Source organism: Zingiber officinale, chromosome 10B, assembly GCF_018446385.1.
Source record: "Zingiber officinale cultivar Zhangliang chromosome 10B, Zo_v1.1, whole genome shotgun sequence".
Taxonomy (NCBI): domain Eukaryota; kingdom Viridiplantae; phylum Streptophyta; class Magnoliopsida; order Zingiberales; family Zingiberaceae; genus Zingiber; species Zingiber officinale.
In genome coordinates this window covers 96,166,639-96,192,005 of record NC_056005.1, presented here as the reverse complement: position 1 = coordinate 96,192,005, position 25,367 = coordinate 96,166,639, and the positions used below count along the sequence as shown (strand labels likewise).

Below are 25,367 nucleotides of genomic sequence, written 5' to 3'. Positions count from 1 at the left end.
GTTCGGCGCGACCGGTTGCTTTGACCGCCTCCGTTACGACTCCGCACTTCTTCTCCTTTCGCACCGCTCGAGATCGCCCCCTACAAAAGGGGAAGCTGCTCCAACAGGAAGGCGATGCAGCTGCGCCATCGCCTCCGTCTCTCTTCCCCTCTCGTTTCACTCTTCCCCTCCCCGATCTCTCAACCAGTTTGCCTTCCCCCTCGGCTAGCGGTCGGACTCGGTTCCCCTTTCGCGCGGTGCCGGCGACCCGATTGCCGGATCGGATACGGGCCAGGAGAGCGAAGGTACTCGGTTGCTGTTGGATCGATGGAGTCCGCGACGGAGGCGCGGGATCCTGCGGCCTCGGTTGCTGATGGTGGTAGCGGCGCCGCGAGGTTGAGTCTCGAGGAACTGAATTGGGATCACTCCTTTGCGAGAGAGTTGCCTGGGGATCCCAGAACTGACACGATATCCCGCCAGGTGAAGTCCTCTTCTCTTTCCATGGATAGGCGTTCTGTCAAGTTCGCCCCCCATTCGAATCCGCGTTTGGAAGAGAGATTCTTTTGGCTGTTGATTTGTTTTGATGTATTTTCTGGAATAACTTAGGAAAAATCCTTTTTTGGGTAAAAAAATAAACAAGAAGGTTTTGATAGTTTGCTTGGTCATGCTAGATTTGGCATATTGGTGGCTGGAGATAACCTTGAGTTAGTGGTTTCCTGACATCTGCTATAAGGAACCGCGTGTCTCGATTATGTATGTTTTCAATTATCTTTAAGAAGTTTGTTCACTTCCTAGTTTCTGTCAAGAACTTCGCACTCCAATGTCTCCGATGAGCAGGATAGTGATAGAGTGTGTTTTGGGAGCAAGACGCGGTGGTAATTACCATATCCATTTCCGTCATTGGCTCTCCATAAAGTTGGGTTTTTGTTGCGTGAACACTTTCAAAGTAAAGTTTGTTTAATAATAGAGTTTAAGGCTGTGAACATTTTCAAAGTAAAGTTGGTTTAATAATAGAGTTTAAGGCTGTTATAGATTCCTTCAGTTTGAAAGAGTGGCTTATTTATCAGGCCATAAGATATCCTGTCTCACATTTAAGCCTCAGTCTCTGAGGCTTGTTATTGTAAAGATATTTCATGTTAGTTTATGCTATGTTCAATTTTTAACTTGAGGCTTTTAGAGAATGACTTAAAGATGTTGAAATAAGTTCCCAACTATTTGTAGAGTAATAAGAGTGGCCGTGATCTAACAAGATTCACGCTGTGTATCTGTCAACTTAATGGTATGTTCAATCGGAGAGAGCAGGGAAAGGTGGAGGGGGGAGGGGGAGGAAAGGGGAGTAGAGAAGAAGCATCTTTCCCTGGTTTAATTTAATAGAAAAGGTGAAAGATGAATGGCATGAGAAAATGATCTTCTTCCTTCTCTTTCCTCACAAATGAATACCATTTTCCTTCTTCCATTCTGCCATGTCTCTTTTTTAGTAAAACAAATGGATCATCTCTCTCCTTCACTCCTTCACCTCCCTCCCTTTCAATTCCCCTCCCTAAGTAAACATAACCTAAGTAACCACTGTCTTGCTGTGACTTGGAATGTTATTGTACATGGACAGAAACAAGCCTACAGATGTGAAATTAGTTTTTTATTGTTTTCTAAATGAAAAATCAACTTAATGCTTTTAGATGTGGAATTTATGAACACTTTCTTAGTGACACTGCATTGTTCAGCAAGATAAGTTTTCAGTCACACTTACTAAAAAAACTAAAATGGATATCGATGGTTGCATCTTAGCAATTTCTATTAGGTAAACCTTTTTCCAAATGGTTTCAGGTACTTCATGCATGTTACACAAAAGTATCTCCATCTGCCGAAGTGGAGAATCCTGAACTTGTAGCTTGGTCGGAAAGAACTGCTGAGTTGCTTGATTTAGACCCAAAAGAGTAGGCATCCTTCTCGACTTATCTCGAATAAGATTCTGTTCTTTCTGATACATAAAGTTGGCATTTTTTTTTCTTAAACTACATCGATTCGCTTTTTTAGTTGAATGTTTTCTGAAGACCTGCATAGATCCAAATCCCTTTTATTGATTCCTATTCCAAAATTAAATCAGCATGTGCCCCCGTCCATCTCTCATCAATATCATTACTATGACTCAATTTTTTTGACCTGGAAAATTTCCTAGGAAGTAAGACCTATCCATGTGGTTTGTTTTTCTTCCACCCAGATATACGAAATTGTGCCACACTGTACTTTCTGCATCAACCTGTCTAAGAATATTATGGCTAGTTTCCGATTTTGTTTTCTTTCTGCCTTCAAAAGATACATGGGAACCCTAATAGTTTTATTCTTTTAGCAATTTGGTTGGGGTTTGTCTTCTAGTTTGGATACATATAATATGACATTTGTTTTATTCTTTTTATCGTGACTCCACCCTTTGTTTGGTTACTAGGTTTGAGCAGCCTGATTTCCCATTAATATTCTCTGGAGCATTGCCTTTGAAGGGAGGGTCAGTTGTGAACTCTAAACTTCAATTGCACACCTCTCTCTCTTCTTCAACTGTGAAGATGATATAAAGGTTATCTTTTACAGGCTACCTTATGCGCAATGCTATGGGGGGCACCAATTTGGGGTGTGGGCTGGTCAGTTAGGGGATGGACGTGCTATTACTCTCGGTGAGCTTCTAAATTCTCGAGGTGAAAGATGGGAGTTGCAGCTCAAGGGTGCTGGGAAGACTCCTTATAGTAGATTCGCAGATGGTCTGGCAGTACTTCGAAGTAGCATCCGAGAATTTCTTTGTAGTGAGGCGATGCATGGACTTGGAATCCCTACTACTCGTGCACTCTGCCTTGTTACTACCGGCAAGCTTGTCAATCGAGACATGTTTTACGAGTATGTCACTGCTGCAATATTTACTTGCATTTAACAATTTATCAGTAATCCATAGTATGATACATTTTGTAGGTAGACGTTTGCATATGATCATGTACATCAGCATAGTAAATATCAGAAAATATGGACATATGTCATTTGAATCATCCATGTAATTGAATTTGCTATATTTCAACTTCTAATGAAGTTCATGGATATTTTTTTAGACAGGTCCTGCTAATTGGACTCTTTTACCATTCGATTTTACATTTAGGTAGTCAAAATGGTAGCACTTGATTGATGTGTCATATAATATCTCTATATCTATGAAGGCTATACTGTCAAATGTTTAGATTTTCATAACTAAGAGTCTTTAAATTCTTCACTCCTAGTTTTTCTACTTGACCTGGACTTGGAAGTACTTTCTATGCATATGCTATGGAAATTGGAATGGCAAATCCCCATACTGAAAGATCTTAACCTCTTGTAATGATATCTTGTTCACTTGTGTTTGTTCATGTATATTATAGTGGCAATTCCAAGGACGAACCTGGTGCAATTGTTTGCCGTGTTGCTCAGTCCTTCCTTCGGTTTGGTTCATATCAGATCCATGCATCCAGGGGAAAAGAAGACCTTGAAATTGTTCGCACTTTGGCAGATTACACCATTGGTCAACATTTTCCTCACATAGAAATAATGAACAAAAGTGATGATTTGTCTTTCAAGGTCGGGGGAGTAGGATCTTCAGTGGTAGATTTGACATCCAACAAGTATGCAGGTACTAATCTTCAACACTAAGATCGTGATAGGCTTGAGCTTCCTTTTCTATCCTTAATAACTAAAAATTCATTATGCTTGTTTTAAATGGTTTCTTATCAGCTTGGTCAGTTGAGGTTGCCGAACGCACTGCTTCTTTAGTTGCAAGTTGGCAGGGAGTCGGCTTCACTCATGGTGTTTTAAACACAGATAACATGAGTGTGTTGGGTCTTACAATCGATTACGGCCCTTTTGGTTTCTTAGATGCTTTCGATCCAAGTTACACTCCAAATACTACAGACCTTCCTGGGAGGAGGTATTGCTTTGCAAATCAGCCTGATATCGGCTTGTGGAACATCGGACAATTCACACTAACGTTATCATCTGCTAAGCTGATCAGCGAAGAGGAGGCCAACTATGCCATGGAAAGGTGATTTTCTCTCACTATGAGATCATAATGTGCATAACGTCATCATCACCATTAAACATTGTTTGTCCGGACTATTTATATGAATCTTATCCTTGGTTGAACTTCAAGTAAAGTTGTATATTCTTTTGCTTTCTCTCTAACCCTTATTCTTTCCACTGTAATAGATTTAATTCTTTTATCAATCACTTTTAAACATGTGCATATCACTACATTGATAATTTGGATGTTTATGATTGCCCTCTTTGCAGATATGGAGACAAGTTTATGGATGAATACCAATCCATAATGACCAAGAAACTAGGTCTATCCACATACAATAAGCAACTCATAAGCAATCTTCTTAACAACATGGCTGTCGACAAAGTCGATTACACAAATTTCTTCCGGTTGCTTTCCAATGTCAAGGCCGATGCTACTACTCCAAAGGGTGAGCTGCTTATTCCTCTTAGAGCTGCTTTGCTGGACATCGGCCCGGAGAGGAAGGAAGCATGGACAACTTGGGTGCAAACATATATTGAGGAGGTACTGTTTTTGTGCCACACTTCTACTCTTTGCAGCATTCTAACATCCATCAACTTGGCTGTTTTGACCATTTATCATTACCATTCTCGCTTAGCTCGTTGAACAGATTAGTTCCAACAAGAATTGTTGGAGGTAAGACCTATCTATCTATATTTATTATTTATAAAACTATAAATAGGTTTTTAGTATTATATTGCATTTGTAATTAGGTTCCTAACAGAACTAAACTAAGATATGAAATCCCTTGTTTGAACATTACTTATTTTGCCAGGAAATGGTTTGAATGGTTAACCCACTGTAGTACAAACATTCAGAAGGCTTAATTCGTTCAGTGAAAGCATACCATTAACCTAACCAAAAATCTTTACCCTAACCTAAGTTTAATTCGTGCTAATGGTACTTATGACAGTTTTATAGATTTAGAAGGATATATAAATGTGTAATATTAGATTCTGTAGTGATGAATTGCAATGGAAAGGATAAATGTGCATGCCCTTTGTTTTAACTAGAGTATGATGGGTTAGAAGAAATAAGGGGAAGTAGTGTTGTTATCGCGTGACCTGGAGGTTACATATTCGAGTTACAGAAACAACCTCTCTCTTGTAATTTGTAATGTAGGGAAAGACGTACAATAGACCCTTGCTCAAAATCTCATATTGATGGGAGCTTTGTACACAGGGTTGTACTTTATGTCGGATTAGAAGAAATAAATTTCTGATCTGTAAAGTGAGGTTTTATCTCTTTTACCAACCCTAGTTGTCCTATTTGATCATATCATATCTAAGTCCCATGAACCAGTTAAATATGGTCCAAACCGATGAGATCTTTCAGTTTAACCAATTGCTGAGATCATTCAGTTTATTAACCAGTTGTATTTAAAATCCTTTACCAGTCAACAATTCTGTGTGCTTTCCTTCTTGCTGAGCTATTCAGGTGGTCGAAAATGTTGCTGGCTTACTTTGATGTTTCTTTCTGAATTTGATTACCTTCTAAAACTCTACCATTGCTGCTGCTTTCTTTCTTTCATTCTGAAGTTGGTTTCAAGTGGCATCCCTGACGATGAACGCAAGGCCGCGATGAACTCCGTCAACCCCAAGTACGTCCTCCGCAACTACTTGTGCCAAAGCGCCATTGACGCTGCTGAGCAAGGTGACTACGGTGAGGTTCGCAGGCTGCTGAAACTAGTGGAGCGTCCGTTCGATGAGCAACCGGGAATGGAGAAGTATGCACGGCTGCCGCCGGCATGGGCATACCGGCCCGGCGTCTGCATGCTGTCATGCTCATCTTGAGGGAGGATGGTGGTAAGTTTGTATATGCAGTTTATTATTCTTCTAATTGATGACAAATTTACAAGAAATAGCTTCTTCTAATTTATGATCTATTTTATGAGAGAGCCCCCGAAAACTTTCTTAAACTAAGAGCTATTTAAAAAGGGTTAATTTAAATTTTCTTGTCGCCTTTGGGTCCCTCATAAATCTTACATGAATAAGGATGTTTTGAAGTGGGCGCAATGCGTAAAGGGTTGATTAATGTAGTATGGCTCCACTCCACTGGGGATGTAAATGAGCCGAGCTATTTGCGAGCAGTTCGGTCAAAGCTCGACTCGAGCTCGGAGTTGACAGAGCTTGAGTTGAATTCGAGCTAGTTCATTTAATATTCGAGTCGAGCTCGAGTTCATTTAATAATGGCTCATCAAGTTTGTTCGTGCTAGGCTAATTTAGTATTTTAATATTTAAAATAATTTATACTTTAAAATTAGATAATCAAAGGTTAAAGGTTTGAATCTCAATTTATGCAGTTTGTTTTTTTTGTTTAAATTCATTGTTTCGAGCTGAGCTCGAGCTCAAGTCAAGCTTTTTTAATTATTTCGAGCTTGGCTCGATTCATTTACACTCCTGCACTCCACTATCTCTAGGCTGTCAATCACACTGTACCCACCACATTGCAGCTCGCTGCTGATAGCTAGGCCGGATCTGCTACTACCCTCTGAGTAAAAATTAATTCAATTTAGTTTATTTTGAATTTTTTTTTAAAAATAATTAATTCAGTTCGGATTTAATTTTAAAATTTTTTATTCGATTAAATTGAATAGACCTAATAGATTAAATTTTTTAAATAGAATAGTTTTTTAAAACCCTAATTTTTACATCAAAATTGAATTTTGTTAAATCAAACTGGAAATTTAAATTAAAAATGATTAATTTAATTAAATTAATTGATATTTTATTAGTTTAATTTATTTTTTATTTTTTTAATTCAATCATTAGTTAAAAAAAATTGATTCGGTTATTCTTTCAATCTCATCTACGACGACTGCACCTGCTACTTTCTCCAGTTGAGCTTTAGCTCATGACCGCCCGCTACCAACATTCTGTGCCAAGGACTGGAAGAGAGAGCACTCGCCTAAAATGCAAATCAGCATAAGAGAATTGGATTAACTCGCTGAAGGTGAATGAATTGATACTGCGCGTCTTGTGTATGATATCGTCTACTAGGAGCGGGTTGAAAAAAATTTCCAATCCAGTAAATATCGAAAGAGATAACTTGCAAATGGACTTTCCAAAAATAATTTAAATTGGAAACGGTATTCCTTTCTTCTTGAAACTAATTTTTAAAACTTTATATATTCCCATTTTTAAACTTTATTTTTTTAAAAAAAATATATATCAATCATTATATATATATATATATATATATATATATATATATATTTTTATATATGTTGAGTCACGCTTAGTGCATGACTGTAGACCGAACGTCTTCGACTCACTCATTCGCGCTCGACAATAACGGACGTGCGAGTCGAGGAACATATCAAATCAATATTGTATGTGGGCCCTTCCGTGCACGGTAGCGTCCTGAGGGGCGCGTGACCCGGCTGACCCATAAATTGTCTTCATTTGGATTTTTATAAAAAAAAAACAAGAAATTATGAAATAGATGTGACCATAATTCCAAAAAAAAAAAGATAATTCATGGGTTCAGTCAATTAAAAAATAAATAGTTGTTACCCATTATCGAGCATCTTCCATCATCAACGTACACAGGAACCAACACATTGAAACCCACATTGCATTTCAATATTCATGTCTGTATACTATTGTAAAACCGATCTTCACACGATTCATGAAATTTCATAAAGAAGAATACATTTACTCAGAATTCAATCCTCAAAATTGCACTATAATTTAGCAGTGTGGCCCGACAAGAGCACAGAAGAAGAGGAGCAGGGAGTTAAGGAAACCAAAAAAAGAAAATACACGAGCTCGATAAACTTACATCTCGCTGAAACATTTTGCAAACTGAGCAGCTGAAAATTTTATTGAAAACCCCGAGAATTCGTAATGGAGGAGAGAACTTTCTGTTATTTTGGAAAGCAACGGAGAGTGTGGGAATGAGATTACCTTTGCTTTAGCACAGTTCATTCAGCTTGTAGACAATAGAGCTGGCGAATGTTCCCAGAAGCTGTGAAAATATATTTGGATCAGTCGAGAAACTCCCCAAAGATGATTGAGAATCTTTGGAATGTTCAAAAAATTCAAGAGATGGATGGATGCTAGTGTTGCTCTCGCTTCATAGGTTTCATGCAAAGTGTACATTTAACAATGTGTTTGAAGAGTTTTCATTCATAGGAACATGTTGCATGACTCTTCGCTTCTATGTTCAACCAAGATTTTATTTTTCCCCAGACGCCTACCTATTGTCTAAGCGCTAAATAATAGTGGATCGACTATCTATTGCCTGAGACCATCATTTGACACATTGTTAATATTTCCTCGAAGCTTTTTTACACTTGAAAGTTATTTCTCATAAACTAAATGATCCCTAAATCTTCACCATTGCATTTTATCCTCACCCATCTATATCTAATTCTTACTCTTGTCGCTACTATTTTCCCCACATCCTTGTCATTACTCTCTTTCCACTAACCAATGTTGAAAAAATCACACCTGAATGTTTCATTTTACCTGTTCCGAACCAACATGATCAACTAGTTGAGCAGGACCAAAAAAACGACCAGGCTCAGAATGCTTCACTAAAACAAACTCTCCAAGCAAAAGCTGATGGCAGACTGTAACGGTGCCATCACCCTTCTCCGACAAATATATTGATAGTTTAGATTATGTTTGTGTTATTGTTTACCACATTGTTGGATGCATACAACAGTAGTAACCATTTTTTATCTGGATCGATATTAGTGAAAGAAAGATGATACCGTATAACCAGTCTTTGAAATGACCATGAAGGGCAGATGCTAGTTCACGCTTCCGGTTTTCATCAAGTAGCACATCTCTGATAGATTGTTGAACAACGAGCAAGTTTGTATGCTGAAAAGATTGTAAGAAAAGGTGTTTAGCATGAGGAGCAGAAATACAAGCAATTGAAATAAACAGGGTAGTACGGTTACCTTCTTCTGCTGGGATGCTCCATAAATTTCAGGCAAGGGAAATGGATTGTATCTTGTAGTTTGCAGCGATTCAGCTCCAAACCAGTTAGGAATCTGTACAAGCACATAAGTACTTAGATGACCGACAACTAGAAGTGTTAGACATTCAATGCAAGAGTATAATTAGAGCAACCGAGAAAATATGCAGTCCGTGCTAATTGAAAAAGGAAATTTTAATAGGGAAAAAATGTGCTAAATTTTTTTACTTGCCATACCAAGAAGTTAGTAAACTGATCAGGATCGATGCACGTGGCAGATTCGGCTTGAATTTCAGACACTCCCGCAGGGTGAGATAGTGAATCATGAGGATCCACCATCCCAAGCACCAAGGGTTCGTCCCATCTATTGATGCTAGAGTCCACACCAACTTTAGATAGGTGCTCTCCCAGTTGAGCATAATAGGTATTAAATGGTGCCACCTAAAAGGAATTAAAAAAAGAGATCAATATTCTGAGAAACTGAAATAGCGTTGGCATCCCTACTATTATCAACAACAAAAATTGGTAGGATATTGTCGTTCATGCAGACACAGAAACAATGATGGTAAATATTCTTAACAAATTAGTGAATTGCTTCCCTTAATCTGAACAATACAAAATAATGAAAGCTTTATGATGGGCATGAATTTAATGTAATTTCTGTTAAAAAAAATCCAAATCCAGATAGCAAATCACTGTCTATTGCATGGAAACGAATAATGAAAGCTTTATGATAGGAAAATCATTCAAGGAACAAAGAATATATGATAAACATTAACCAGGTTTCGGATTCAGAATAATCTAAAGACACTTCAGCATGTTCAAGGAATTAGCATCCAGAATATATGGATATATCAGAGTAAAGAGACAAGGAGGACTAGGAGTACCCACTTCTTAGGATAAGCAATTAATCCTATATGATCATATGATGAGAGCAAACAACTGAATGATTAACCATTTCCAAACTATAAAGAATCAAAATTTAAAAGTGATACAGTTCTATTTTCTAATTTTTGACCTGATGAACAGAAACGCAGCTAGCTAGTTTTTTATAAGGCCAACCAAAATCAGAATTGCTTGGTTTGGTTGGCAAATCAGGAATTATAAAATTAAGATCTCTAACTTTCCACGATAAATAATCAATCTCAATCTTGCCACTAACGCAATATGCATAAGTATCTTAGGCCATGATTTCATAAAATCATAACCATAGTAGGTTAGCTAATCATCATCAAATAGTATGTTTCACAGATTAGGACCAGAAACAAAATGAATTGTGATGCCCAAACAACACTATTTGTACTAACATATTACTGGAAAGTAGAGACACAGCTTGCACTCAGTTGACACTTGTCTGACAGAAAATAATATTACACAGCTGAAACTCGTCTGACAGAAAAATAATATTTCAGTGGATTAGATAACCTACTATGTCAGGAACAATTTTTGGAAACAGGAAATATAAACTCAGACAATAAAAGAACACAGTAGTTATTGTTCAATCTAAACTACCATCAAATTTAATTGAATTGCTTTTATCAACTGAAGGAGTGACAAGGTGAATATGAAACCCCAACATGGAAATCATGCAGTGTTAAATTACAAGAACAAAGAAAAAGGAAAGGACCAACCTGCAATTTGTGGTTATCCCCGACAAAAAGGGGTTGTTGATTAACCCCCAAGTAAAATACACACTCACGGCAGTTTGCAATACATATGCGTTTTGCAGCTGTAATGATTTGTACTCTTTCACAGTGCTCAACTCTAACAGCCTAAGAAAAACAACAAAATGAGACAGCTGTTGAACAAACACGAACAGGAAAACAGTATATATAAAATAGTTACAAGTCAAAATGAAAAAAAAAACATTTAGATGAGTAGTAAGATCAGGGTATTTACCAAAAACAAAATAAACTCTAATAATTGTTGTTCCATATGATTATCTTACAACAAAATTGGGATAAGGAAAGATAATTGAAAGCTATTTAGCTAGCAAAGTAATTGAAAAGGGACAAATACATAGTTGTTCCATGAATCCAGCCTACACAGTCATCAAGCATTTCACCATCATGAATGCTCAAACATCAAAGAAAAGCACTTGCAGAGATATGGATATCTACATGCCTTGCAAAGTTCTATAGAAATTACCTTTTGGGAAACTTTTCCAATGGGGGCAACTCTTTTTTAACACCTTTGTTTTTAATATACCTAAAATATCAATCTTTTTTTCTAAATTTTTATGAGGATCAAAACTTAATCATTTTAGACAAATAAAAAAAATTTCATAATAGTGATAAGCACAATGGAACCAAGACTTCAGGGAAAAATTAAGGCATACCTTACCAACGGCACCCAGAATAACAGTTGCATCGGAACATCCATAAACTGTGGCATATCTCAGAGGTGCTAATATATAAATCACTGAATCGTGGCAATTTAGCACCTGCAGTACAACTATACAATTAAGCAAAGGTGATTCCAGCACATGAAAGCAAGCTTGTGAGTTGTGACGAAGCATATGATTACTTTGTAACTTCAACTATAATGCCATATCAGAATGTAAGAGTGATTGTTACAAGCAAAATACTGTTGGCGATCATAGCCTGACAGAACACAGATATTATAATTTCAAGTTTGAGATTCTCAATTCTTAGTTTAATTGTCATGTACCATAGAAGTAGTTGTCCAGGTATCATAGCCCTTTACAAATGCACAAACAAGGCTGATGGAAGCAATAGGAAGTAGTAGCATACCATTCAATATTTTATTTGGTTAGCACTACAAGATACAGATGTGAAAGTATTAACAATGTGAAATGAACAGATAAAACCATAAAAATGTTGTCAATTAGCTTGATCACATAGTTATTTAAAAAAAACTAAAATAAAACAAAATACTTAAATGCAACAAGACTGCCCAAGAACCTACTACTCCCTTAAGCATTCCTGAATAAGTATGAATAAAATATTTGAGGTGATTGTTTGTGTCAGACTCTGCAGTTATATAAAAATTAACACTTCCAGATTTGAATTCTTAAGCATCCTACTCTATCTGTAATTTTGTTTTCTTTAACAGATATTTGTAAATTTATATACTTGGCATCTATAACCAAATAGCTACTCTAGCCTCCATTATTCATTTTGTAAGAATCCTACTAACCACAGAAATATGCAAAATTTTGATAGATGTAGGCAAGCAATAGTTGACGATTATCAAGATGACTTGATTCTTCAGCAACGAATTAAGGCCTTGAGATTTTTCGTAACCTGGAAAATAAAATAAATTAAATATTCTGGGCTTACCTTTATAGAATCTCCTTTTATATCACATGATTGCTTGACTACAGAAGCTTTTATCATACCCTCCACAAAGGTTAAATTTGTCCTGAAAGCTGGATTAACAGGTGATGAGGCCCCAGAAAGAGAGCTTCTGCTTTGCGTCTTTGGATGACTTAGGCTGGCATCTGCCATAGGCACATCAATATCTGCAGTATTTTTTAGAAAGCCATTTTCTTTTGCTAATGCCTTCTCCGCATTGTGCTCCAAAGAAGCAATTATGTTTTGTACAACCCATTCATGGACTTGGGTGGCAGAAACAGGTGCAGCTGGCATATCTGGATCTGAATTAGCAAAAAAAGGAGCTGCTTGGCTCAACCGAATACCTTCAGAAAAATGGAGGAGGAAACCAAGATGCTCAAATCTTTCCATTGTCAAAACCTGTAAGCCAAATGTTTACATAAAAAAGTCAATAATAAGAAGAAAAAAAATGTTGCAACTTATGCATTAGGAAATAACAGTGGGGCATGTGATAACTTCAACAAAATTCAATGATTTACAAAAGATAATAGCTTGATATGGAACAATTTATCTAAATACTTGATAAGTATTTTCATAATAAACTCAAGAAAAGGACACAAATGATTTGAACAGTCTATAATAACCAGTGTTGGCACCTATCTTCCATAACACCTAGTATTATGTAACAACACGCAAGAGTTTATGATAAAATGGATAAGCACATTATACAAGATCAAGCTGTCACTAATTTAGAAATCTACGAGATAGTCAATGAACATGTTGTCAATCAGGAATTTATAGATACACAGTTCAAACCTTCATTATTCTATCATATTCCACTCCTTCATACAAATTTGGATGAGAATTATCCTCCTATCCATAAAGATAGCTTACATATGGATGATGGAAAATGTTGTATTAGCATTCTAACTATATGAGGCAAACATTAGGACATTCTAATAATTGCCAACATTATATGTACCAGACGCAAAGTAAAATGAGTCCAACATGAAATGTAACTCAAAGTTGCATGTGAGGCCAAAGGAAAAAATCACACTAAGTGCAAGTATATCTGAGTGAGACGAACCAGAGATTCGTCACCCTCTTCTTCGATAGGCTCCGCCAAAAGGGCGAGTATATTCCCCATATGCTTTTGTAAGTACGACAACTGATGAGCTTCTTCATCTGCTTGTGAAGGCATAAATCGACGACTATTGCTTCGTGCAAGCTGCAATTGAAAGTTCAGTGGTCAGAAACACCAAAATGTATATTCTCATCAAAATAAGGTGAAAAGGAATCAGCCAAAGGGACGAAGAGGATCAAGACTCTTGTTCTACCTGAAGCGGCGAGAGGGCCGACAGATACCCGTCGAAGGCCGAGGTGGAGGGCCAGACATCGGCGATTGCAGCCGAGTCCTTGTGCGACCGGGGGACGAGCCTCTTGTAGGATTGGATGTAGAGGAAGACAACGAGGTCGTACACGTCGACGGTGCCATCTGGGGCTGGGTCGGAGGGGTGGACGGAGGCAAGCGTGTCGAGCGCCAGGCGGGCGTGGTCGAGCAAGATCTGGAGGGCGTCTGCAAGGTCAGGAGAGTCGACGCGGTGCGGATGCGGGACGGATCTCCGTAGGATCTTGTCGACGAGCGGGGCGAGCGTTACGGTCCCATCGGAGAAGATGAGTTTGGGGATCGGGAGGAGGCCGTGCTCGAATGGCTCGCGCCGAGAGCGAAGGAGAAACCGGGTGGCGCCGCCTCCTGCGTCCGGCGCGATCGAGGGCTCCACCTGGTCTTCCACCATCGCTGCTGCGTTGTTCCTTTCGCGAAGAGAGACGAATGCAGGGAGGTGAGAACGGGAACGGGAATGCGAATGCGAATGGGAACGGAAGAAAGTAAAAATAATTAAAAAATCGCGAGTCAACTCACGACGACCGACTTGTCACCGATTTAGATATCGAAATCGGTTTCCGATACGGGTGTAGTGTAGCACTTGTCGTTACGAGATAATTCCGGTTTAGATCACGAATTTTTACGGTTGTTAAATAAATTAAAACAATAAATAAATATCTCAACAACAACACCAACTAAACTTTTTTAAATACCTATAAAATAAAAATATATATGATGAGTGTTATAATACGAGATGAATATCATTGTAACTATTATATTTATTTTCTAAATTTAATTTTTATAAAATTATTAAATATAAAAATAATATAATATTTATTTAAATCTAAATGATCATGTCCGAGCGCTGAGTCTGACTGGTGATGTGGATCTCCGACGAACCTGCAAAGAAGCCGAGCCGGGAGGGGATTCCCGGCAACAACCCTCCAACGCTCAAGTCAGGCAAAGAAGAAAAGAGGCAGAGTAACTGTGGCTACAGTGATGAGAATTCTGCATACCTCCGTTGAAGTCTGGGGTCCTTATATAGGACCCGGGGAGGCGCGGGCACGCTTCTCGATGCGTGCCCGCTTCCCCAAACATACCTCCAAATGAGTGTGTCAGAAAAGCACGTCTGACGTCATTCCGCAATCGTCCGAGCATATCCCTGACGTGACGGTGGAAACTTCCACCGTACGATACTCTGTCCGGTCCGGCCGCCGACTATGCTGTTTGTCGGCGACAGGCGTCTCGAGGATGATGTTACCAGCTGTCCCTTTCGTCTTTTTGCGCCTCTTGTCGGTTCCAGGGTCAAGTGGTCTGGCTGCTCGGCGCTCCCAGCACTCGGGTACGTGTATGTATTGGACCGAGCGGGAAGATCCTCGGTCCTGTGCTCGGATGGGATCGCACCTCAGTGATCTGTGCTTCGACCGAGCGGTCTGTCCGCTCGGCCCATAAGCTCCTTTACCTTAAGCGTCGGAAACTCGATCTATGGTCGAGCTATATTCCGGTCGGCCTGGAGGGCATCCTGCCGACCCGACTGCTAGCCGGTCTGCTTGGTGGGACCTTGGGGCCGCCTCTATTGACCTTTGACCTCCACGTGTCATTGATCGCCGCCGACGTGGGTGCTCCGTCCTTACCACCGGATCACATGCCTTCCCCTCAAGTTTAGTCGAAGGAGGCGCTAAGTCCGACTGACTGGACTATGAGTCTGGCTAGGTGGCATCCGCTCTGCCGCTTTTTAAAATGCCCTTTCGCTCGATCAGTATGATGTCAAGTGGGGTCGTTCGGCCTATTACTAATGATGGCCCGGTCGGCATGCCGCCTGTCACCGCTGACGTCTTCAGGGATTCCCTTGGAATGCATGCAAATCCCTGCCATCATGGTTGAGCACGCGAGTTGCGCGCCGTAATGGGGCTTATTAAATGCACTCCTATGACATGCCACGCCACGTGGCACCTCTGTCGTCATCGTACGACGACGGCGTCGCGTCCGATGGGACCTTTGGCGGTTCGAAATGAGCGGCCAGATACGAGCCTCGGTCCCTGCGACCTGCATCCGAAGGTTCGGGGTGATCGGGCGCAACCTTATAAAGCCTTCGTCGTTCTCCTCCGCCGCACTTTCGCCTTCGCGTGTCCAGAAGCCTTCTCTTGCGCTCAGTGCCCTGGCGACTTTGTTCCTCGGCATTCCGACGATCTTCTGTCTTTTTCTTTTGCCCGCCCTGCTCTCTGTAAGATCCTTTGCCTTTTGCTCCCTGGTTCCTGCCTTTCCTTTGCACTCCTCGCCATAGTCGTGTTTTTCGATACTGTTCCGTTCATCTTTCTCTTCAAGCCTCCTACCTTTTCTTTTGACCTTTGCCTTCTACACTGTTCCGGCGATGGCTAGCTCTTCCCAGCCCGCTGATCTCACTCCTGGCCCATGGTATACTACCATGGAGTCATGGTTCGATCGGCGTGACGCAGAGAGCTTAATTAACTTCTTCGATCACCCTTTTGATTTCGAACTTATTTTACCCTCACCTTCCACTCGGCCACACAAACTGCCGCGCGACACTATTTATTTTTTCCGCGATCAGTTCACAGCCGGTCTACGATTTCCTCTCCATCCCTTTATCGTCGAAGTTTGTAATTTCTTCGGTATTCCGCTCGGCCAGCTGGTGCCAAATTCCTTTTACATTCTGTGTGGAGTTGTCGTGTTGTTCAAAATCCACAACATTCCCCTCCGTCCGAAGGTTTTTTACTACTTCTATTACCCCAAGCAATCTGAGCTGGGCACTTATCTGTTCCAGTCTCGGATCGGCTTGGTCTTCTTCGATAAAATGCCCACCTCTAATAAACATTGGAAGGAATATTTTTTCTTCCTCCGTTTTCCCGGACGGCTCCCTTTCTTAACCAAGTGGCAGGTCAAACCGCCCACCTCTCCCGAACTGAAGAGGTATAAGACCAGATTGGACTACCTTCAAGCGACGAATATGCTAGCCGGTCTGAAGCTCGACATCAACAAGCTCCTCCCTGAAGGAGTGATGTACATGTTCGGCTTGAGTCCGAGCCGAACCAAACTCCCGAGCAGCTTTGGTAAGAAATTTACTTGTGCATTTGCCTTGAGTTCTAACTGATTTCCTTCTATTTTCTTTGCAGCAAACATCGTAATGAAATCTGTGTTGTTCAGGATTCTGAAGAAAAAGGCGGAGGCGATCGAGGCGGCAGTGACCAAGGAAATGGAGCAGATGGGTATTGCTCCGGTCGGCTCTCACGAGGGTGAGAGTGAGACCAATGTGGGGGAGTCAGCTGCTCAGACTTCTCCTGTGGAAGTGACGGGCGGTGGTGCAGCCTCCAGCAGGGAACCGACCGTTCGGGAGGAAGGCTCCGATCCGGAGGATGAGCTCCCACTTAACAGGAAAAGACGGCGTGTTGAGATGCCACTTCGTTCGGCTACCTCTGCGGTGCAAGCGTCCGAGCGGACGGGCCCTCTGTCCCCTCGTGGCCAGGCTCCTTCCGTCGAGTCCCTATCCTCCGATCGGACCCCGTCACAGCTAGAGCCCTCTCAGGACCCCATCGCCACGTAGCCAGTTAGCTCCCTGCCTCGGTGTCTCGGAGGCCTCACCGCTCGGCCATACTTTCCAAGTCGTCCACCCCCGCATCTGAACCCTCCGCGTCTGCTCACACGATGTCGGGCGGGCGCCGCACCATTAAAGCCACTCTGCATCTTCCTACTGAGGACTACCTCGCGGAGTCGGATCGGCCCAAGGCCCCTGAGCACATTATCGCCATCCGAGGGTTGCTCGCCGAGGTATGGGCGGAAGCCCGAGCCCATGTCACCACAATGCCTCCCGCCCTACTGGCTAACAATCACATGAAGCATGCCACCGGCGTAAGTCTTCTGTCCCCTCAAACTTCTTTGTATCGCCCCTCGTTCGGCATTAAAAAGCTCTTTTTTATCAGCGATGGGTGGAAGACATAGCGGTTGCCGCTCATCTGGCACTGCTGGAAGATGAGCTGAAGCATCTCAAGATTTCTAGCGGGTCGTCCTCTTCTCAGGGCCCCTCATATGTCGAGCTGCAAAAGGAGCTGGCCAAGACCAAGGAGCAGCTAGAGGCCGAACGGAAGAAGACGGCCGACCAGGCCTACATGCCAGACTAGCTTGAAAAGCAGGTCAAAACTTATGACCGCAAGATAGAACTTGCTACCACTCGAAAGAATACCGCTATCGCCGATTTGGAAGCGAAGAATGTGGAGGTCCGCGCCCTGGAACAGCGGGTAAAGGAGTTGGCGGATCTGCTGGACCGCGAAAAGAAGGGTCGTTCGGTCAAGGCAGCGGCCCTCAAGGATGAGCTAAAGACCCTGCAAGAGGCCCTCGAGGCCTCTCGCTCTGCTCTTAAGGAGTATCAAGAGGTTGAGCCAGGCCGGTTCGCCGCACTAAGACAGAAGTACATCCACTCGGCTGAGTTTGTTCAGAAGGTGTGCGACCGGCTCGTCCTCGCATTCGAGTTGGCCATCACTGCTACTGCGGACCCCCTGAAGGCCCAAGGTCATTTGCAGGAGTCCTTTGTCATCCCCGTCTGGGAGCATGCAGCGCTTCTTACCAACATACCGAAGAGCGTTTTTGATTATCTCGAATGAAGTGTCTTTTGCATTTTTGTATTTATGCCACTCGGTCGGCCAACTTTTGTTTTAACTGCTACTTTTGAATGCAACTTTTGTTCTGTTAGTTTGTTTTCCCCTGTTTGTCATTATTAACCTTATGGCCCGAGCGGAGTCTATGCCCAAAATGCTTCTATTCGTTGGTCCCTTCTGGGATTTAGGATAGTCGCTCGCTTGCCCTTAAGTGTCATGCTTTGATGCGGTGGCACGACGACCTTCCGAGCGGAGTGTTTATGGTCGCCACTTCGACCCAAGAGTTTAACGTCGTCGCTCGACGGTCTTCAAGCCGGGGGGTTTATAGTCGCCGGTCCGACTCTAGAGTTTAACGTCGCCGCTCGACGGTCTTCAAGCCAGGGGGTTTACAGTTGCCGGTTCGACTCTAAAGTTTAACATCGCCGCTCGACGGTCTTCCGACCGGGGGGTTTATAGTCGCCGGTCCGACTCTAGAGTTTAACGTCACCGCTCGATGGTCTTCAAGCCGGGGGGTTTATAGTCGCCGGTCCGACTCTAGAGTTTAATGGTGCCGCTCGACGGTCTTCCGACCGGGGGGTTTATAGTCGTCAGTTCGACTCTAGAGTTTAATGTCGCCGCTCGACGGTCTTCAAGCCGGGGGGTTTATAGTCGCCGGTTCGACTCTAAAGTTTAACGTCACCGCTCGACGGTCTTCCGACCAGGGGGTTTATAGTCGCCGGTTCGACTCTAGAGTTTAACGTCGCCGCTCGACGGTCTTCAAGCCGGGAGGTTTATAGTCATCGGTCCGACTCTAGAGTTTAACGTCGCTGCTCGACGGTCTTCAAGCCGGGAGATTTATAGTCGTCGGTCCGACTCTAGAGTTTAACATCGGCGTTCGACGGTCTTCTAGGCGCTTTGCCATTCGATGCCAAATGCTCATATCCCTTGTCTTTTTTAATTTTTACTCTGTAGCCAAAGGATACAGACGAACGGAGCACACATGAAATAAATTACACTGGCGCACCTTTTACCCCGCTCGGTACGACTAGAGGTGGTTTGCGCTCCATAGTCGTTCTAACTGCCGTCCATCCTCATCTTCCAGGTAGTATGCACCCGATCAGAGCTTTTCGACGACTCTAAAGGGCCCCGCCCAGGGAGCTTCCATCTTGCTCACATCGCCGACCGACTTCACCTTGCATACCAGGTCGCCGACCTGGAATGCTCTGGGAATTACACGTCTGTTGTAATTCTGCTTCATTCTTTGCCTGTACGCGATCAGCCGGACGGCTGCTTTAGCTCGCGCCTCCTCCACTAGGTCCAGCTCCAGCTGTCTCCGCTCGGCATTATGGTGACGGTCTGAGCGGTGTCTTCCTGTAGAGTTGGCCAGAAGTATCCGGCCAGCAAGATCTTCCTATCCAACGATCATCCGCCCGGATGACCTCCACAAGATCCTTGATGTACTTCCTGAGAATATATTCTGCATCTTCCGAGCTGACACACTTCAGCAGCGGGCGGGAGAACGCCTTTTTGTAAAGCTGGTCCCCAATGAGTGTGAACCGACCGGCTCTTCTCCTCAATAGTTGGGCTTCCTCCCGATCGGACGACGTGGCCTCTGAACGCAAAAATTCTATTATGGCTATTCTCCAATCGCTCGGGAATGTGAGGTCTTCCATCCGGTCGATGTGCGCCACCAAGGACATCTGCTCAATTGGATGTTGGAAGACGATCGACGATATTGAGCTAGCGAGCTTGGCTAATTCATCTGCTGACTAGTTCTCGGATCGGGAGATCTTCTGTATGACAACCTCAATGAAGTTAGTTCTGAGCTTTTCAAAGGCCTCCGCGTAGAGCCGGAGCCTTGCATTGTTTATCTCGAAGGACCCCGAGAGTTGCTGAGCGGCTAATTGGGAGTCAGAATATAGTATCACCTGGCTGGCTCCCACATGTCGCGTGGCCTGTAGGCCGGCTATGAGGGCCTCATATTCTACCTCATTATTTGTTGCCCGGTAATCCAGACGGACGGATAGATGCATCCGCTCTTCTTGAGGAGAAAGCAGCAAAATACCGATTCCACTATCGAGCCGAGTGGATAACCCATCCACAAATACTTTCCACGAAGCTTCGGGCTCAGGATTGTGTACCTCAGTTACAAAATCTGCCAAGGACTACACCTTAATCGCCGAGCGGGCTTGATACTGGATGTCGAATTCACTGAGCTCCGTCGTCCACCCGGACGCCTCTGGGTTCAGGAGCACTCTTCCCAACTGGCTATTCGTCATAACGATGATCGTATGTGCCAAGAAATAAGGGCGGAGTCTCCGAGCGACGAGGACTAGAGCGAACGCAAGCTTCTCGAGGCTAGTGTAGCGAGACTCGGCATCTTTTAAAATGTGGCTCAGGAAATATATGGGCTGCTCTTCTTCGCTTCCTTTCACTAACGCCGAGCCGACAGCATGCTCGGTGGAGGACAGGTATATACGGAGTGGCTCGCCTACGTTCGGCTTAGCCTGTAGGCTTTCTCTCCTTCTTCCTCAAGCTAGATCCGACCACCAATTAAAACTCCATAAGCATGAAGAGGTTCGGCCACAAAGAGAAGAAGAAGAAGATAAGAAGGAAGGGCCGGCCACACCACCAAGGAAAAGAGGAAGAAAAATAGAATAGAGTCGTTCACCTTGAAGCCTCCTCTACCTCCTCTTTTATAATCCTTGGTCTTGGCAAATAAGGAAAATTTAATAAAAATTTCCTTAATTCTTTTTCCATTGAAAAGAAAAATTATTTAATTAAAAATAATTTTCTTTTTCAAATACAATGACCGACCACCTCAAGCCCCAAATCAAGGAAAGTTTTAATTAAAACAAGAATTAAAACTTCCTAATTTGTTTCCAGAAATTTATAAAAATTTCTCCAATAATTTAATCCCTTCATGATTGGTTTATAAAAAGGAAATTTAATAAATTAAAATCTTTCTTTTAAACATGTGGATAAAAAGAAAGTTATCTCTAAAAATTAAAATCTCTTTTAATATACAAATAAGGAAAGATATCAAGTCTTTTCTTAATCTTTTATAGAAACTAATAAAAGAGAATTATTAATTTTTAAACTTTCTTTTAAATCATGAATATGGTTAAAAAGGAAAATTTTCTTAAAATTTAAAATCCTCCTTTAGTTAACAAATAAGGAAAGATTTCAAATTTTAAACTCTCTTTTAAACATGTAGATAATTTACAAATAAGGAAAGTTTTTACCAAAAATTAAAACCATCCTTTTAAACTACAAATAAGGAAAGAGATTAATCTCTTCTCTTAATCTTTTGTAGAAAGCTATAAAAGGAAATTTTTAATTTTTAAACTCTCTTTTAAAATCATGATATCCACATAAGAAATAATTTTAATAAAAATCCTTTTTAATATTCTAGTGGCCGACCACCTAAGCTTGGGACCCAAGCTTTGGCCGGCCACCTACATGGCTCATCCACTTGGTCTTGGCCGGCCCTAGCTTGGGTTCCAAGCTAGCTTGGCCGGCCCCATTGGATGGGTAAGAAGGTGGGTATAAATCTCTATATACTAGAGGCTACGATAGGGACCGAGAGGAGGAATTGGTTTTGGTCTCCCGATAAAATTAAGCATCCCGTGCTCGCCCCGAACACACAACTTAATTTTATCAATAATAATTCATTCCATTAGAGAACTATTATTGATCTACCGCACCAATCCCAAATTACATTTTGGGCTCCTTCTTATTATGAGTGTGTTAGTCTCCCTGTGTTTAAGATAACAAATGCCCACTAATTAAGTAAGTTACTGACAACTCACTTAATTAATATCTAGCTCCAAGAGTAGTACCACTCAACTTCATTGTCATGTCGGACTAAGTCCACCTGCAGGGTTTAACATGACAATCCTTATGAGCTCCTCTTGGGGACATTCTCAACCTAGATTACTAGGACACAGTTTCCTTCTATAATCAACAACACATACTATAAGTGATATCATTTCCCAACTTATCGGGCTTATTGATTTATCGAACTAAATCTCACCCATTGATAAATTAAAGAAATAAATATCAAATATATGTGCTTGTTATTATATTAGGATTAAGAGCACACACTTCCATAATAACTGAGGTCTTTGTTCCTTCATAAAGTCAGTATAAAAGGAACGACCTCAAATGGTCCTACTCAATACACTCTAAGTGTACTAGTGTAATTATATAGTTAAGATAAACTAATACCTAATTACACTACGACCTTCCAATGGTTTGTTCCTTTCCATCTTGGTCGTGAGCTACTGTTTATAATTTATAAGGTACTGATAACATGATCTTCTGTGTGTGACACCACACACCGTGTTATCTACAATATAAATTAATTGAACAACTACATTTATCACAAATGTAGACATTTGACCAATGTGATTCTTATTTCTAGATAAATGTTTTATACCAAAAGCTAGGCTTTTAGTATACATTCTAACAATCTCCCACTTATACTAAAAGACTAAGCTGCCATATCTGCTGCCATACATCTGATTCCCATGCCTTTTAAAAAGCTCTTGCCTTAAGGACCTTGGTTACTTCTAATGACGTCCATGTGACTCACCAAGCTTAGAAGTTTATCCAAAGAATGCCTGTTTGTAGAGACCAAAGCTAAAACTGAATCTAACACAAGTTAAACCAAAATTCCATAATTAAAAATCCAATCCATCTCACAAAATCATAGGATTCCCTGATTGACAACTTAGATCGGGTGAGATGACTAAGAATCAAAATCAAATTTCAAATTAAAATTAATTGAATTAATTAAATTTCAAATTAATTAAATTTCAAATTAAATAAATTAAATTTCAAATTGAATTAATTAAATTAAATTTCGAATTAATTAAATTAAATTTTGAATTAAATAAATTAAATCTCAAATTAAATTAATTAAATTAAATTTCGAACTGAATCAGTTAAATTTTAAACTAAACAAATTTCGAATTAAATAACTAAAATGAATTACGATTAATTTACTTTTAATTTTAAAACCAAATTAACCTGAAAAACTATTTTTAAAACTAACCTTAAATCCTACTCATTGTAGGAAACCAAGTGGATTTTGGACAGTGGTCGCTCCAAACACATGACTGGAGATCACACCAAGTTCACTCAACTCACCTACAAAAGCTTAGGAACAGTTGCCTTTGGAAACAACGGCAAACTCAAGGTGATCGGAATAGGTAATATTGAACTAAAAATAGATTTCATAATTACAAATGTTCTACATGTCGAGAATTTTAAATACAATCTCCTGAGTATAAGTCAATTGTGTGATACTAGGTATAAGGTTAAATTTCTATCCACAGAGTGTTTAATCAAACATCTAGATAATCCTACTATAAGCCTAAAAGGTTTTAGAAAAGACAACATCTATGCTATCAACTTAACCACCTCTTCAATTAAGTGTTATTTAACACAAAAAGAAGAGACTTGGTTATGACATAGGAGAATGTCTCACACCAACTTTAGAAATATAAGCAAATTAAATGGACTAGTGAGAGGCTTACCGAAATTACCTAACCTAGATTCAACCATATGTAATGCTTGTCAACAAGGTAAACAAACAAAATCCACTCACAAACCAACCAATCAACCACAAACCTACTCGATATTAGAACTTCTACATTTAGACCTTTTTGACTCCCATGGGGTCAAATCCATAAATGGAAACCTATACTGCTTAGTAATAATAGATGACTATTCTAGGTTTACTTGGGTTAAATTCTTAAAACAAAAAGACGAAACTTTTGAAATCTTTGCAAACTTTTGCAAACAAATTGAAAACGAAAAAGGTATTAAAATTAAAAGAATTAGGAGTGACAACGGGGGAGAATTTAAAAATCATAATTTCAACAAGTTCTGTCTTGAGAATGGCTACCATCACGAATTTTCGTGTCCTAAAACCCCCCAACAAAATGGAATTGTAGAAAGAAAAAATAGAACCTTACTAGAAGCCTCTAGAACTATGTTAAATGAATATAACCTACCTAAATATTTTTGGGCAGAAGCTGTAAGTACAGCCTGCTATGTGCAAAATAGAACAACATTAAATAAAAGACATAATAAAACTCTCTTTGAAATATTTTATAACAAACAACCCAACATAAAATATTTTAAAGTATTTGGGTCTCCAGCCTACATCTTAAATACTAGAGAACACTTAGGAAAATTTACATCTAAAGTAGAAAATGAAATTTTTGTAGGATATTCTCTAAACAGTAGGGGTTACAGAATATATAATAAAATTACGCTAAAAATCGAGGAAACCACAAATGTAAAATTTGAAGAAACCCAAGAACAAACTCAACTTCAACCTGTTGAAAATAATAATTCTAAAGAAACCAATCAATCCCTAGATCATGAAGAAGATGAACACACTCAAGCAAACCAACCTCCTAGAACTATAAGAATCAACCCTAACCATCCAACTAATCAAATAATTGGTGACTCAGACCTAAGGGTTCAGACCAGATCATCCTTTAGGAACCTAAGTCAAATTTCCCTGATTTCAAAAATTGAACCCAAAACTGTAGCTGAATCCCTACTTGATCCAGATTGGATCATCGCCATGCAAGAGGAACTAGCTCAATTTGAGCGTAATGAAGTTTGGGATCTAGTACCACCACCTAAAGATAAGAAAATAATAGAAACAAAATGGGTATTTAGAAACAAATTAAGTGAATCTGGGGAAATTACTAGAAATAAAGCTAGGCTAGTTGCTAAAGGGTTCAGTCAAGTTGAAGGACTTGACTACGATGAAACCTATGCCCCAGTAGCCAGATTAGAATCCATTAGAATGTTACTAAGTTATGCAGCCCATAAGGGATTCAAACTATATCAAATGGATGTTAAATCAGCCTTTCTCAATGGACTAATAAAAGAAGAAGTTTATGTGGGTCAGCCTCCTGGATTTGAAAATCTAGAACATCCTGATTATGTTTTTAAATTAAAGAAAGCATTATATGGACTTAAACAAGCACCTAGGGCATGATATGAAAGGCTAACATCTTACTTAACATCCAAAGGATTCAACCAAGGTCAAATTGACCCAACCTTGTTTATTAAATTACTAAAAAATGACATATTTATAG

General features: G+C 40.6%; 2 protein-coding genes across 2 annotated transcripts; one reads left to right on the top strand and one right to left on the bottom strand.

Moving 5' to 3' along the window:
* The first annotated feature begins 46 nt into the window (after positions 1–46).
* Positions 47–6,015, top strand: LOC122029595 (protein adenylyltransferase SelO-like). The gene is made up of 8 exons (XM_042588654.1): positions 47–459; positions 1,804–1,913; positions 2,423–2,479; positions 2,563–2,862; positions 3,372–3,619; positions 3,721–4,027; positions 4,276–4,549; positions 5,584–6,015. Exons 1-8 carry the CDS (start codon positions 115–117, stop codon positions 5,836–5,838), a joined length of 1,896 nt encoding a protein of 631 aa, XP_042444588.1. The 5' UTR covers positions 47–114; the 3' UTR covers positions 5,839–6,015.
* A 1,604-nt stretch (positions 6,016–7,619) lies between these two features.
* On the bottom strand, positions 7,620–14,157 carry LOC122029721 (TBCC domain-containing protein 1-like). Its single transcript, XM_042588831.1, has 9 exons — positions 13,608–14,157; positions 13,358–13,498; positions 12,277–12,690; positions 11,313–11,417; positions 10,606–10,746; positions 9,212–9,415; positions 8,958–9,050; positions 8,766–8,877; positions 7,620–8,014 (listed from the first exon to the last, which is right to left on the bottom strand). Exons 1-9 carry the CDS (start codon positions 14,064–14,066, stop codon positions 7,971–7,973), a joined length of 1,713 nt encoding a protein of 570 aa, XP_042444765.1. The 5' UTR covers positions 14,067–14,157; the 3' UTR covers positions 7,620–7,970.
* Between the last annotated feature and the right edge of the window lie 11,210 nt (positions 14,158–25,367).